The 14,606-nt window shown below is 19.4% G+C and overlaps 6 protein-coding genes across 6 annotated transcripts; 2 read left to right on the top strand and 4 right to left on the bottom strand.

The window, feature by feature from the left end:
• Positions 1-440: 440 nt before the first annotated feature.
• Positions 441-3,368, bottom strand: PF3D7_0815100 (heptatricopeptide repeat and RAP domain-containing protein, putative; the record flags this gene model as incomplete). Its single annotated transcript, XM_001349337.1, has 1 exon — positions 441-3,368. One exon carries the CDS (start codon positions 3,366-3,368, stop codon positions 441-443), a length of 2,928 nt encoding a protein of 975 aa, XP_001349373.1.
• A 638-nt stretch (positions 3,369-4,006) lies between these two features.
• Positions 4,007-5,062, top strand: PF3D7_0815000 (selenoprotein; the record flags this gene model as incomplete). Its single annotated transcript, XM_002808800.1, has 1 exon — positions 4,007-5,062. One exon carries the CDS (start codon positions 4,007-4,009, stop codon positions 5,060-5,062), a length of 1,056 nt encoding a protein of 351 aa, XP_002808846.1.
• Positions 5,063-5,782: 720 nt separating this feature from the next.
• Positions 5,783-6,379, bottom strand: PF3D7_0814900 (superoxide dismutase [Fe]; the record flags this gene model as incomplete). The annotated part of the gene is made up of 1 exon (XM_001349339.1): positions 5,783-6,379. One exon carries the CDS (start codon positions 6,377-6,379, stop codon positions 5,783-5,785), a length of 597 nt encoding a protein of 198 aa, XP_001349375.1.
• Positions 6,380-7,610: 1,231 nt separating this feature from the next.
• Positions 7,611-8,531, bottom strand: PF3D7_0814700 (conserved Plasmodium protein, unknown function; the record flags this gene model as incomplete). Its single annotated transcript, XM_001349341.1, has 1 exon — positions 7,611-8,531. The coding sequence occupies one exon, from the start codon at positions 8,529-8,531 to the stop codon at positions 7,611-7,613; it is 921 nt and encodes a 306-aa protein (XP_001349377.1).
• Positions 8,532-9,923: 1,392 nt separating this feature from the next.
• Positions 9,924-11,105, top strand: PF3D7_0814600 (conserved protein, unknown function; the record flags this gene model as incomplete). Its single annotated transcript, XM_001349342.1, has 1 exon — positions 9,924-11,105. The coding sequence occupies one exon, from the start codon at positions 9,924-9,926 to the stop codon at positions 11,103-11,105; it is 1,182 nt and encodes a 393-aa protein (XP_001349378.1).
• Positions 11,106-11,954: 849 nt separating this feature from the next.
• Positions 11,955-14,231, bottom strand: PF3D7_0814500 (conserved protein, unknown function; the record flags this gene model as incomplete). The annotated part of the gene is made up of 1 exon (XM_001349343.1): positions 11,955-14,231. One exon carries the CDS (start codon positions 14,229-14,231, stop codon positions 11,955-11,957), a length of 2,277 nt encoding a protein of 758 aa, XP_001349379.1.
• Positions 14,232-14,606: the final 375 nt, after the last annotated feature.

Below are 14,606 nucleotides of genomic sequence, written 5' to 3'. Positions count from 1 at the left end.
AAACTTTTTATTTATTTCATAACTTCCATTCAAATATTAAAGCATAAAATTAAAATATAGGAAAGATATATGTGTAATATAAAAGAATTTTTTTTATTTTAAAATAATATATACATATATATTAAAATTTTCTATATTATTATTTATTTTTTTTAAGTATTAAATAACTGAAATGGCAATATTATTGTTAAAATAGAAAGGTGTTCATAGGATATTATTTAAAATAGTTTAATAATATTTTTACTTAAAAAAAAGGATATATATATATATATATATGTATATATTTTATAATATTAGGAACAAATACACGAAAAAAAAAAAAAAAAAAAAAAAAAAAATTTAAATATGAAAAGAATACAAATATGTTTATATGGATTATTATAAATATAAATAAATAAATATATCTATCTATATATATATATATATATACATACACTTTGTCAGGCATTATGTCCATTTGAGCCACCTGGGAAAGACAAATAATTTTTAATTTTTTCTATATCATCATTATAATCATTTCGATTTATATCCATTGTACCTTTTTGCTTTTCCAAAAAGTTCAATATTTCATCTTCTTCATCAGATGAAAAATGTTCATCCATTTGTATTTTTTCATCAAACTCAATGGAAGATTGTGAATGAGATTTTATATTTTGATTTTTCATGTTGTGAGGATAATTCATTTTTAGTTTTATATCTATATCTTGTACACCCTTTTCATTCTTGTTTAGTTGTGATCTGGATATAGATTGGTTATTTCTTTGTTCGTTTACCGATTCTTGTTTATTATTTATGAAAAAAATGTTGGCTGCATGTCGTCCAAAAGAGTATAAGAATTTAATTTTTTCTTCATAGTCATTTAATTTATTCCAATCATGATAACTTAAATTTATTACTTTATATTTTTTGCTTTCTAATATTTTCAACTTTAAATCAGATATCGATGTGGTTACTAAGGAGTTGATATAATAACTGTATGGGCCTAGACATTTTATAATAACATTTGTTGAAGTTAACATGATATCTGTACATATATTATTTATGTATACATTTCTTATATGATCTACATTCATTTTAGTTAGAATACGTGATAATTCGTTAATCCATCGTGCACTATATTTTAATTTTTTTTTTTTTATTTCATATGTATCTATATAATAAAAAAAATCTTTTACATTTTTTGGAAATGTTTCAAAAGTGGATGGGAAAAGGTTTTGTAGATAATCGCTTACATATTTGAGCTTATCTATTTTATGATCACCTAAATAATCTTTATGTGGCATTATCAAATAAATTAATTTTAATGTCATTTGTTCTGTGCAAGTAATTAAACAGGTACTAGAATATAATAATAAAACAAGTGATTGTAAATCGAACATCTTTTTTTTATTATCATTAAGTTTTGAGCATTTATTAATATAACTATTATTTGTCTTTATATTATGATTCACATTATTATTTTCAGAAATTTCATTCTTATTATTATGTTCAACAAAAGGTGTATGTTTTGCTGTTGCTTCTTTATTAAAATAGCTTTTTTTTTTATTTTCTATTATTTTACAATTTTCTTCTGCATCATAATTATTATTTATCATAATATTTTTTGAATATTTATCTTCTTCCACATTTTTAATTCCGGATAAGTGTTCATCCAATTTATTAAGTTCTTCCTTGTCTTGAACATTATCATTAATAATTACATTGTTTCTATAATTATCGCAATGTTTAATAACTGTTTTGTTCTTTTTACTATATAATGCATCCTCATCATAATCATAATAATTATTATTATTATTATTGTCATTATTATTGTCATTATTATTGTCATTATTATTATTGTCATTATTATTATTATTACTCCCTTTAGTTATTTTTTCTTCAACCTTGTATATTATTTCAAGTTGCTTATCCAAATACTTATGAACATGTTGAAAAAGATAATTAAAAAATTTAGGATGAACAAATTTTAACTTTGCAAATGAATGAATAATTAAAGCTAAATTATTAGGTGACATATCAGGAACTAGACGTTTAGCAACTTTACTAAAAGATAATAAAATATTTCCTTCCCTTATATCAAGTCTAGCGAATGCTGATAAAATTAGACATAAATGTAATGGACAGGTAATATATGAATTATTTTGTAATTTTAATATACATTTTTTCCAATAATTTTTATGATAAATATAAAAAAAAGATAAAGAATTCGAAACTAGAGCTATATCTTGATATGTACTATTTGATAAATGAAAACAAAATTGATTTGTTAATAATTCTATGGTATCATATTTTTTAATTTCTAATTTTTTAAAACTATTTAATAATAATGCAATCGCACATGGACTTAATTCATTTATCTTTTTTAAAACGATTGAACATAATAAATTTACTAATCTATTATCTCTATATCCTATTTTACTAAAACACCAAAATAATATTACAATGTCAGGACAATCCAAATATGAAGATATAATAAAAACATTCTGTACATATTTTTTCCACAAATTTTCATCCCTTACATGATTAATTGATGATTTGTATATCTTTTTAATAATTTTATCCTTATTATCAAAAGTCAATGAATTTAATAAATGAACTTTCTTATCACTATGATTACCATTATTCAAATTATTAAACGATCCATTCATATTTTCATATAATTCATTCTTTTCTATATTACCTACAATTCTATTTTCATCCTCATTCTGTTCATTCCTCCATTTTATTTTATTCAAAAGTTCAAGTGATCTTTTCTCATGTAACATTAATTCATCCTCCTCTACATCAGAATTTTTTTTTGGTTTTTTAATTATATAATACTTTTTATTAATAAAACTATTAGTAACGGTAAAATTAGTTAAATAAATAATATTCTTTTTTGGATTCTTATAATTATTATTTATATAATTATTACATTTTTTAGTACTATGTGAATTCATTTTATTAAAATTATAAGAATGATGTGTACCTACATTTATATAATTCTCTTTTTCCTTATTTATATTTGATTCATTTAACTTTAAATGTTCGTTCCTTTCTTCATTTTTTATATCGTCCTTTCTATGAATAATGCGAGGCGTCCACTCCTTTTTTTCTTCCTCTTTATCAACAATTTTCTTTTTATTAAAACTTTTCTTTTTCGGTTTACAAATTTTAAAATCCTCAATATGTATTAATTTTAAAATGTTTATATCCTCTTCATTTTTTTCTTCTTTCTTTTCAAAAAATATCTCTTTATAATTAATTACCTGGTCTTTATATTTACCCGTTCTAATAAACTTCTTAAATGAATTTAAAATAATACGGTTATTGTTAAAATGAAACATTTTTTTTTTTTTTTTTCCCCTTTTTTCATCACCTTTTATCATATAAAAATGTTTTATAGAAATAAATAAAAAAAAAAAAAAAAAAAAAGGCAATATTGATATATATAATGTAATATTACATTATTTATATGTGTATATATTTTTTTTTCTATTCAAAGCAAACAACAACAACAAAAAAAAAAAAAAAAAAAAAAAAAAAAAAAAAAAAAAAAAAATTAAATATAATAAAATAAAATAAATAAAATAAAATAATGGAATATGTATGTATTATATATATTTATTTATTTACTATTCAACTTGGTTGTTTAAGTTTTTATTTTTTCTCATTACACATATTATAAATATTTTATATTATATTTATATAAATGTTCACATAAAAATTAAATAATATATATATATACTAAAAAATATTATTTATTAAGCCCTTTTTCTCAACATAATATTTTAAAAAGGAAAAAATATTAATATATCTAATATTGCTTTAATAAACTCATTCCATTTTATTAAAAAAAAAAAAAAAATGTTATTGTTATAAATATTAAATAAATAAATAAATAAATAAATATATATATATATATATATATATATATGTCAATATAAACGTTGTTCATTGTTCATTGTTTATTGTTCATTGTTTATTTTTTATTATTTATTATTGTTTATTTTTTATTTTTTTTAAAATGATTTTAAAAAAAGTGTATATACTAATCATTTTAATATTATTAAGTATATTATCCAGAACTGTAGATTCAGGGTGATCCAAACAATTACATATAAAATTACCAGATGAAGATGATGATTATCTAGCTAAATTAATAGGAGTTTTTAATGATATATGTACATATTCCATAAATAATAAAGAAAAGATCGCCAAGATATTAAGCACATCAGCAGTGTCTGTGTATACCATTACTTCTCTATACAATTCAGGTATTACATTTAAAAAAAATCCACACTATTCTTTCTTTTTACCATCACAAAAATATATTCTAAAAATAATTAATAATAATGTTAACATTCAAAATAATGATATCAAAAAAATAGATAACCTTAAAGATATACCAATATTTGAACGAACCTTTACTAATAAACATAATATTCAAATGAGTAAAACATACATATTAAACAATTTTATCAACTTTATTAATTTCTTACCATACAAATTAAAAAAGGAATCATTATATAACTTTTCAAAATATAAAGAATTTGATGGCTTAAAATATGTAGAAAATCCATTTACTCAAGTACAAGTATTAAATCATGAAGATAATATAATTGTATATCAAGCAAAAACGAAAAAACATTATTGGATACATTTACCTTTTAAATATAATATAATAAAAATAAGTGATGATAACACAACATCCTACATATTAATGTTTATACCATTATATAAATATTACTCTAACTATATTATCCAAATGAAAATAACAAGTAATAATAACAATCAAAATGTTACTTTTAGTTCATGTATTAAACAAGAAAAAACGGAACATATACAAAATAACTCTTTTCATTATGATATAATAAAAAATATTTCAAAACATATAACGTATGATATTATTAATGCAATCGATAATAATATTAATATTCTTTATATGAGAAATGTGAAACCAGGAAAGTATAATTTTATTAACACAACAAATGCTTTACAAAAAAAAACCAAGAATTATAAAAAAAAAAAATTTACTCTTCCTTCTTTTAAATCGTTACCTTTTAAATTTAAAAGGACATAAAAATAAATAAAACAAATAAAGGAAATGTTATATAAATAAATAAATATATATATATATATATATATATATTTACATCACTTAATAACACGTATACATAATATCATCATCTTCTGTAAATCTGATTAATTATAAAGTGAACGAATGAAGAATTGTTCCTAAATCCTGAATAAATATAGGAAGGAACAAATTGGACATGTTCATTTCTCGAACAAAAAACATAAGTATATTATTACATTATGTGTAATATTTTATACCTACATACATTGCATTTTACATACACCTATATAATACCCACTAATACACCCATTTATACAGCACCTTTTTGTTTTGTGTTTCCCTTATTTTTAAAAATATTAACTTTTTAAAGCATTTTTAAAAAATTCTTTTCGTTTTTAATTCTTGTATAAAATATTTTCTCAAAGAATATAAATATAAATAAATAAATGAATAAATAATATGATAAAATATAGTATAACACACTATATTTCTATAATGTACAAAAATAAATCATATGTTATATAAGAAGAATAAAAAAAAAAATAAATAAAATTAAAATTAAAATATATCGTTCTGTATAAATGTACAGCTAAATAAATAAATAAATATATATATATATATATATATATATATATATATATATATATATGTATCACTTATTAATTCAAGTTTATGTTTCCTTTCTTTTCTTTTCCCTCTTGAATTTATATTAGTATTCACCTATTACTTTTGCATAGCTTTTTTTAAGTTTTCATTTGCAAAGTTCCAATTTACTAGGTTCCACCAAGCCTTAACATATGATGCTCTGTCATTTCTGTAATCAATATAATAAGCATGCTCCCATATATCACATGTTAATATTGGAATACCTGTATTATCCTTAATTGGATTACCAGCATCATGTGTTTGTAATATAACTAATTTGTTATTATTATTTAAAGCTAACCATCCCCAACCGGAACCAAAATGACCACATAATATATTGGAAAATTGTTCTTTGAAATTGTTAAAAGATCCAAAATCTTCTTGAATTTTTTCCTTAATTTCTCCATGAGGCTCACCACCACAATCAGGTCCCATAGAATCCCAGTAAAAAGTATGGTTCCATATTTGAGCAGCGTTGTTAAAAATAGCTCCTGATGATTCTTTTACTATATCTAATAAAGATTTTTCAGCAAATGGTGTGTCCTTAATTAAGGTATTTAATTTATTTACGTATCCTGCATGATGTTTATTATAATGGAAATTTAAGGTCTCTTCACTTATATGGGGTGATAATGCATTTAATGCGTACTTTAATTTGGGCAATGTAATAACCATTGTGTTAAATTTAATATAAATTCTTCAATTATAAATTATGATTTATAAGAATAATTTTACGTATTCCAAAAATAAAATATATATATATATATATATATATTTATTTATTTGTTTTGTTTACGGGTAAAAATATTTTAAATTTTAAAGAAAACAATATTTTATGTCGTTATATGCTTTTGTTCTTTTTAATATGTATATTATATTATAATATATTATATTATATATATATATATGTATGTATGTATATATTTGCTTATATATAATTTTTAATATATTTCATTTTTCTTTTTTGCCTTTAAAAAGGATATTTTAGTATTTTAAAATGTATTATTATAAATAATAAACGATTTTATATAAACTCAAATAAGATTATTTAATTATGAAGCAGAAAAAATAAAATAAAATGAAAATAATAAATGAATTAAAAAAAAAAAAGAAAAGGAAAAATATATATTATATATGTATACATATATTATTATATTAAATATATACGTATATATTTATTTATTTTATTATTGTAAATATATGCATGTGCAAAATGAAAAAAATATATGAATAAACATTTATATAATATATATATATATATATATATATATATATGTATTATAATGAAAGAGCTTAATTTATAATTGCATACAAAATATATCTATATGTATATATATTATATATATATATATATAATTAGCATATTATTCATATGTAACTTCACATGCTAATAATATTTTTAGTACAACAAAAAGATTTATTAGCCAATACATTCAATACCTTCCAAATTTTGAAATATTATTATAATTATAACATATAAATTGTGCGAATATTTTAAATTATTATAATATATATGATACATATAAAAATATTCTTTTTATTTTTTTATTTTAAAAATTTATGGTATTTTTTTTTATAAAGTGTTTTTTAAAAAAGTTTTTTACCCGTCTTACATTTTTACATATGAAATATAAATGTATGTATAAACAAAAGGGAATTAATGACACGAAATATATGAATAAAAAAAATATGATAACCAAAAAAACATGTTTTTTTAAAAGATTGCTGCAGAATTTGGTTACATATAAAAAAAAAATAAATAAAAAGAAATATAAAAAGAAAAATAAAAATAAAAATAGTAACCATAAAATACATTTCTATAGATTATTTAATCCTTAAATTATATATATATATATATATATATATATTTAATATATATATATTTTTTTTTCCTTTCGTGTTCATTTTAGTCATATGTATAATAGTTTTTTTTTTTTTTTTTTTCCTTTTTTTTCTTTCCCACTTGACTCGATTTTTTATGATAATATAGACTATTTTGAAGTTTACTATTTCCAAAGTATAAATTAGATAAATTATATAAAAGTTTTTTGGATTTTTTATTTAATTCCACATCATCAATGGTTAATCCCAAGTAATCTAATTTCTTTACTTTTCCTAAGGAAGCTATAGTTGGTAATTCATATTTATATTTTACATATAATCTTTTTGTATTATTTTTGTTTTTACTATGAGAAGTAGGTATATCATAAGAAGAATTACGAATGCTATAATTACTATAGTCTGTAAAGTAGGATAAATTACCATAACTGTTATTAAGATACGTTGAACTTTTATTACTATTTAAATTTCTTTTTTTTAAACCATTACTCCTTTTCCTTGATGAATTGGATAACTTTAATGTATTATTTGTCTTCTTCTTTTTCATTTTTGGTGTTTTTCGCCTTATTTCCTTTTTTAAGGTATTATTACCTTTATCGTGAATTGAAGGAACTTCATCACAAATAATATTATTAACAATCGAACCTGTTTTTTTTTCGAAATTTGGTGTAAAACTTTTTTTCAACAATTTTGTTTTTAAAACGTTCTTATTTGATTTTACATTCGTATTTTTTTTCGAATCATTAATTATTATATCATTATTTTTAGATTTTTTTTTTTTTGATACCATATTTATACTTTCTTTTCTTTTCTGAGCTAAGCTATATGAAGAATTTATATCCTTCAGGTTATCTGTTATTTTTGTTTTCCCTATATCTTCTATTTTTCCAACATCTTCATTCCCTAGAGGTTTTTTTTTCTGTTTCTTTTTGGAATATTTTAAAAATCCATTAAAGTATATCTCCCCTCTTTTACTTATTTTTGACATTTTGCATATTTTTTATTTAACAAATCGGTTCAATAGGACTTATTGATTTTAAATAAAAAAAAAAAAATTGACAAAAGAAAATTAAAAATTAAAATATGGGATCCATACATACATACATATAATATATCTATATATAATATGTCTATATCAATGACACAAATAATGAAAAAAAATATAATAATAAAATAAAAAAATTACATAACTTGTAAGTATATTCTTATTTTAATCTTACGATTTTATATTCGAATTATAAAATAAATATTTTATAGAATATTCAACATTCATTATATTATATAACTATGAAGATATGTGAAATATCATTTGAAAAAAATATATATAATTTTTGTTTATATATACTAAAACATATATGAAAAAATAATATATATATATATATACTGTTTTATTATTTTAATCATAATATTTTTATCTTTTTTTTTATGAAACTTTTCCTGTGTGCAATAACTTAATTCTATAACATTATAAAAAAAAAAAAAATGCCTTTCTACGTCAGATTAATTCTGACTTATTTTTTGTGTAACATATATAAATATATATATATATATATATATATGTGTGTGGATATACATATATTATATAACTTTTTAGGATCTACATATAAATATTTATATATTTTATAAGACTCCTACATTTTTATATGTTCAGCATAAGGCATAATATGAAGTTTAATATAAAAATTATATTTGTATATATTCTTATTATATATTCCAAAATATTGTAAAATAATTATATATGCTAAAGGTGATAGATATTTCATGAATATATAATAAATACAAAAAGATATTTTAAATTTATTTCTGTCTATATTTTGAAAAAGTTGCACACAAAATTTAAAAAAAAAAAAAAAAAAAAAAAAAAAGTGGATTTATAAATAGTTAGTTTACAAGCCATTTTATTAAAAAAAAAAAAAAAAAAAAATTTGTTCAGAACAAATTGTTCCAATTTCACTCAAAAATTTTGGCTATGTGTAATTTTGTTCAGGTTGTTTACAACATGCTTATTTTATTTTATTTTGCATTCTTTTTTTTTTTTCTTAATTAAATTTGTTTTCATCAATAAATGAATATATTTGCTATGCATATATTTTTATTAGGTGATAATTAAAAATAATTTTGAAAAATATCTTTCCATAATTTACTTTTTAATTCTTAAAAAAAAAATTTGTCCTACGTATATATATTTTTTTTTCATAATATTTTTAAAGATCATATATGTAATGTTATTTTTATGAATTCATTATATTGTGTTTGATTTTACAGAAATATACTTATATTTATTTATTATCAATATATATGTGTAACATAATATATATATATATATTTTTTTTTTTTTATACCATTTATTTAATTTATTTCTCATTTAAATTTATAATATATGACAAACATTATAGAATGTACGTTCAAGACACCTCCAGATAACGCCAAAACACCAGACAATGCTGTTATTTGGAACCAATTTCAATATTGTGATGAGAAAGGATGGTATTCACTATCAAATCATGATGAAATTGCTTTGAGACCTACTACCTTTAATGATAAGAGAATTAAATTTTTAGTTCAACTACCAGAAATTCCCTCAGAATTTGAATCTATATTATCAGGAAGATATGATGCAAAGGCCTGGGGAAAAGAAGATTGTTATGTAGTAATCGAAGGTGAAAAAGATGTGCACATTAGACTTCCTGGATTTAAAGAAAAAATCAATTACAATCACACCGAAAGATTTCCTACGTTTTTAAAAAATTGGAAAATTATTGTTAGTATACTGAATGAACATGTTACATTGATACGTATAAATGCAGAAACAGCACTTATTATAAATATAAATGAAAAGAAAAATGTAACTGTCAAATCAGTAGATTTCAATAATGGTTTCTTATGTGTTAATCCACATACTAATTTAGCAATTGCATATGGAGATTTTGCTTTGAGTTCATTGAAAAAATGCGAACTAATTCAAAATATCCCACACGAAGGAGGGAAATGGGGATTCTTTACTCATTTATTTAAATGGGGACATATTATTATACCCAAAGAATTAGAAATTAAATTACCTTCCCCAGGATTAAAATTAATTGGTAAAAAAATTGATACACTTGCAATTGTATCTATTCCTCCAAATATTCACATACACGTAAAACTTGATGGACCAAAATGTATAAGAAAATTAGAATATGGTCAAGATTATAACATTACTGCTATTAAAAGCAGTGAATCGGATGTAGATATTTACATACTTTTTGATGGACATTTATTAAAATATGAATTTTCTTTTGATATCAGATTGAATAAACCGGAAAAAGGAAGATCTCTTCATTCCGCAAAATTAAAATGTATAAATAAAAGTAAAGAAGTTACTTCTTTTATATTTCAAGAGACTAAAAATTGTAAAATATTGTTAGGTTCCAATTGTCCCAGTGATAATCTTGGTCATCTATTAAATTCCCAAACGATAGCCATTTTTGATGCAGAAATTGGAGAATACCTAAGTCACCCACAAGGTCTTCAATTAACCAGTGTGTTCAATACTTTGTCATATCCATTGGACAAGGAATAAAAAAAAAAAATAATATAATAATAAAAAAATAAGGGATTCATAGAGATGTATATCTATTTGTTTAATTATTGATCCATTACATTATTTTCTCTCTATAACATTATAATTAATTATATTATTATTATTTTTTTGTATACAGTTTTGATTCTATTAAAACGTAATGGCTAAATGACGATAAATTGTTTTAATCTTTTCATGTTACATTTAATATATATGCTCTTTTTTGGTTGTTATTTTTTTTTGTTATTATATTTGTTTTTTTTTTTTTTTATAATTATAATTATTCATGTCACTTGTATTTTATGACTAGACATTTTATCTTTATTATCATTTATTATAATCTTTCTTAATTCAAAATATATTATTAATTATATAAAACATCAATATTGTTTCTTATGATTTTGTTTATCATTAAAAAAAAAAAAAAAAAAAAAAGACAATTATTATTTTCACTGATAAGTAGTTAAAAATTAAAATATATATATATATATATATATATATATTATATATATGTATTCTTTGAAAATAAAAATATATACATAAAAAATTTTATTCATAAAAATGTAATTTATAAATAAGATAGAATTATTATATATATATATATATAATAAATTAAATTTTAATTATTTGATTTAATTAAAATAATATATATATATATATATTTTTTTTTTTTTTTGTTTGCATCATATTCAATTATGAAAACGAAATATTTATAAATTTGTAAAATCATAAAATAGGGTATAAAAATAAATATACATACATATATATATATATATTTATTTATTTATTTACATATATTACAACTTTGATATGTAATATATTTATATATTTTTTCTATATATAATGACGTTAACGAAAAAAGTCCTTGATTAATTCTTCTTTTGTGTAAAATGTAGGTTTTCGTGCATTTTCGTTTTTTATTTTTTTCTTATTATTTATATTATCGTCATGATCTGCATTAGCACGTTTAGTATCATATAAATCATTTGCTGAACGTTTATTTTTTTTATTTTTTTCTTCTTCATTTTTATTATTTGATTTATGAATATTAGAGTTATCTGAACTTTTATTTTTATTATTAGCACTAAGATGTTTATTTTTATAATATTCATTACTATTATGCTTCGAAAAATCTTTATTCATATTATTTTTATTTTCCATTACTGCATTTGGTTTAATATAATGATCTACATAATTTTTTAAATTATGTTTTTGATAGAATTCTACATTTTTATAAAAGAGTCCGTTTTCTAAATGTTCTTTTGGTATATTTAATTCTTTATAATTACCACGTTCTAGTATGGTTTTAATATTAATATCATTACCTTTTTTTAGTTTATTAAAATATTCAATACACGCCTTGACATCACATTCTTTTTGTTTTTCCATATCCAAATGGTTTTGATTTTTAGAAATATGATGTTTAGAAGAAGAATCATGTGTCATATTATTGAATATCATAGCTTTTTTTTTAACATTACCATTTTCTACAAGTCCTCCTATACGGTCATAATAATTATCTTGTTTATTTGACTTATAATCATTTGATGAATATATTTTATTATCTTTATTCCATGATCCTTGTTGATTATTTGTATAATAATTTTGTTTATAATTATTATAATCTTGATTCATCATCATCGTATTATTATTATTATTGTATATACCTTTGTTATTATCCTTCATGTACATATTTCTATTTTCATTCATTTTTATATAATTATTATTACCTTTTTGTATATAATTATTATTTATGTTGTTATAATTATTCGTTGGATTCCTAATATATTCATTATTAAAAGGTTCATTGGAGTTATAATTATTATAATTATTATAATTATTATAGTTATTATAATTATTATAACTATTATTATTGTTATTATTACTTGTTTTAATAAATTTTTTTCTATTATCATCTTGAATAAATCTTCCATCAGGTACATAACCATGGGAAGGTTCGTTAGAAAAATATTTACGTTGACTATTATTATTATTATTATTATTGTTAATATTATTATTATTATTGTTAATATTGTTAATATTATTATTATTATTATTATTATTGTTAATATTATTATTATTATTGTTAATATTGTTAATATTATTATTATTATTGTTAATATTATTATTATTATTGTTGTTGTTACTATTAGTATTATATATGTATTCTTCATCTAATCTTTCTCCATATAAATAATTATTAAAATTGTCATTATTAAAAAAATCATTAGGATGAAATATAAAATCTTCGTTTTGTTGTTTCTCTTCATTATTCATATGTTGACTAGTATTATCATTTATACTTGTGATACTATTAATACGGTATCTATTATATATACTATTATTTTCTGTATTTATACTTCGGATACTATCTTTTCTACTGTATCTAAAATCACTATGAATTTCTTTTTCTCCGATGGACGATATAACACTTGTTAATGTATCATCCTTTGGAAGTTTAACACATGTAAACATATTGGAAAGGCTAAATAAGTTGATTATTTTCTTTCCCATATTATTTTTATTCTTTTTACTTGTATAATTATGTTTATTTTTATTTGAACTATTATATTTAAAATAATAATTATTATTATTGTTATATTTTATTTTATTCTTCTTTTTTTCTTTTTGTTCTCTTTTATGTTTTTCCTTATCTTTGTAATTAAATTTCGTGTCATATTTTGTTTCATCTATATTAATATTAGTACTATTTATATTAAAAGGTGAATACTTGGAATAATTAAGAGAATTACATAAATAACAACGAATATAGATACATTCTATATTCGTTATGTTTCTATTATTACATTGGTAGCATATAACTATAATAACTTTTCTTCCTAATTTATCATGAGGTACTACAGAATTTATTATTTTACATTTCGGACACCTTATAAAATTATAATTATTTTCACATTCAAAAAATGATAAACATTTATAACATATAATAGGTTTATATGATATGTTCATATAAGATATATATAAATTTTCTAACCCTGCTACTGAATCCAGAATACCATCTGGATTTAATAAATAAAATGTTTTACAATCATTATCCAGTACATTACTCGAGGATTCACAGCATAACATGTTAGTATCCTCCTCTTTAAAACGGACTATATCCATATATATATATAATATAAAAAAAAATATATATAAATAAAAAATATATTATTATAAAAAACAATTAATTATAAATTTAATTATTATTTAAAAGTAGTTATATAAAATATTTCGTTATACATCATAAATTAAATAAATAAATAAATATATAAATATATATATATATATATATATTATGGAATACAAATATTCTTATAATTTCAAAATAAAAGGTTATTTTATTAATCTTTTATTAAAATATATAAAATATGTATATAATTTGTATTCATATTTTCTAATAAATATATAACATACTACAAAAAAAGTATAAATACTTAGGATAATAAAACATAATAATAAATGAAAGAAAGAAATACAAAAAATAAAAATAAAAAAAGA

Source organism: Plasmodium falciparum (genome assembly GCF_000002765.6).
Source record: "Plasmodium falciparum 3D7 genome assembly, chromosome: 8".
Classification (NCBI taxonomy): Eukaryota; Apicomplexa; class Aconoidasida; order Haemosporida; family Plasmodiidae; genus Plasmodium; species Plasmodium falciparum.
The sequence above is the reverse complement of the archived record's forward strand: the minus strand, read 5'-3'. Positions and strand labels throughout refer to the sequence as shown.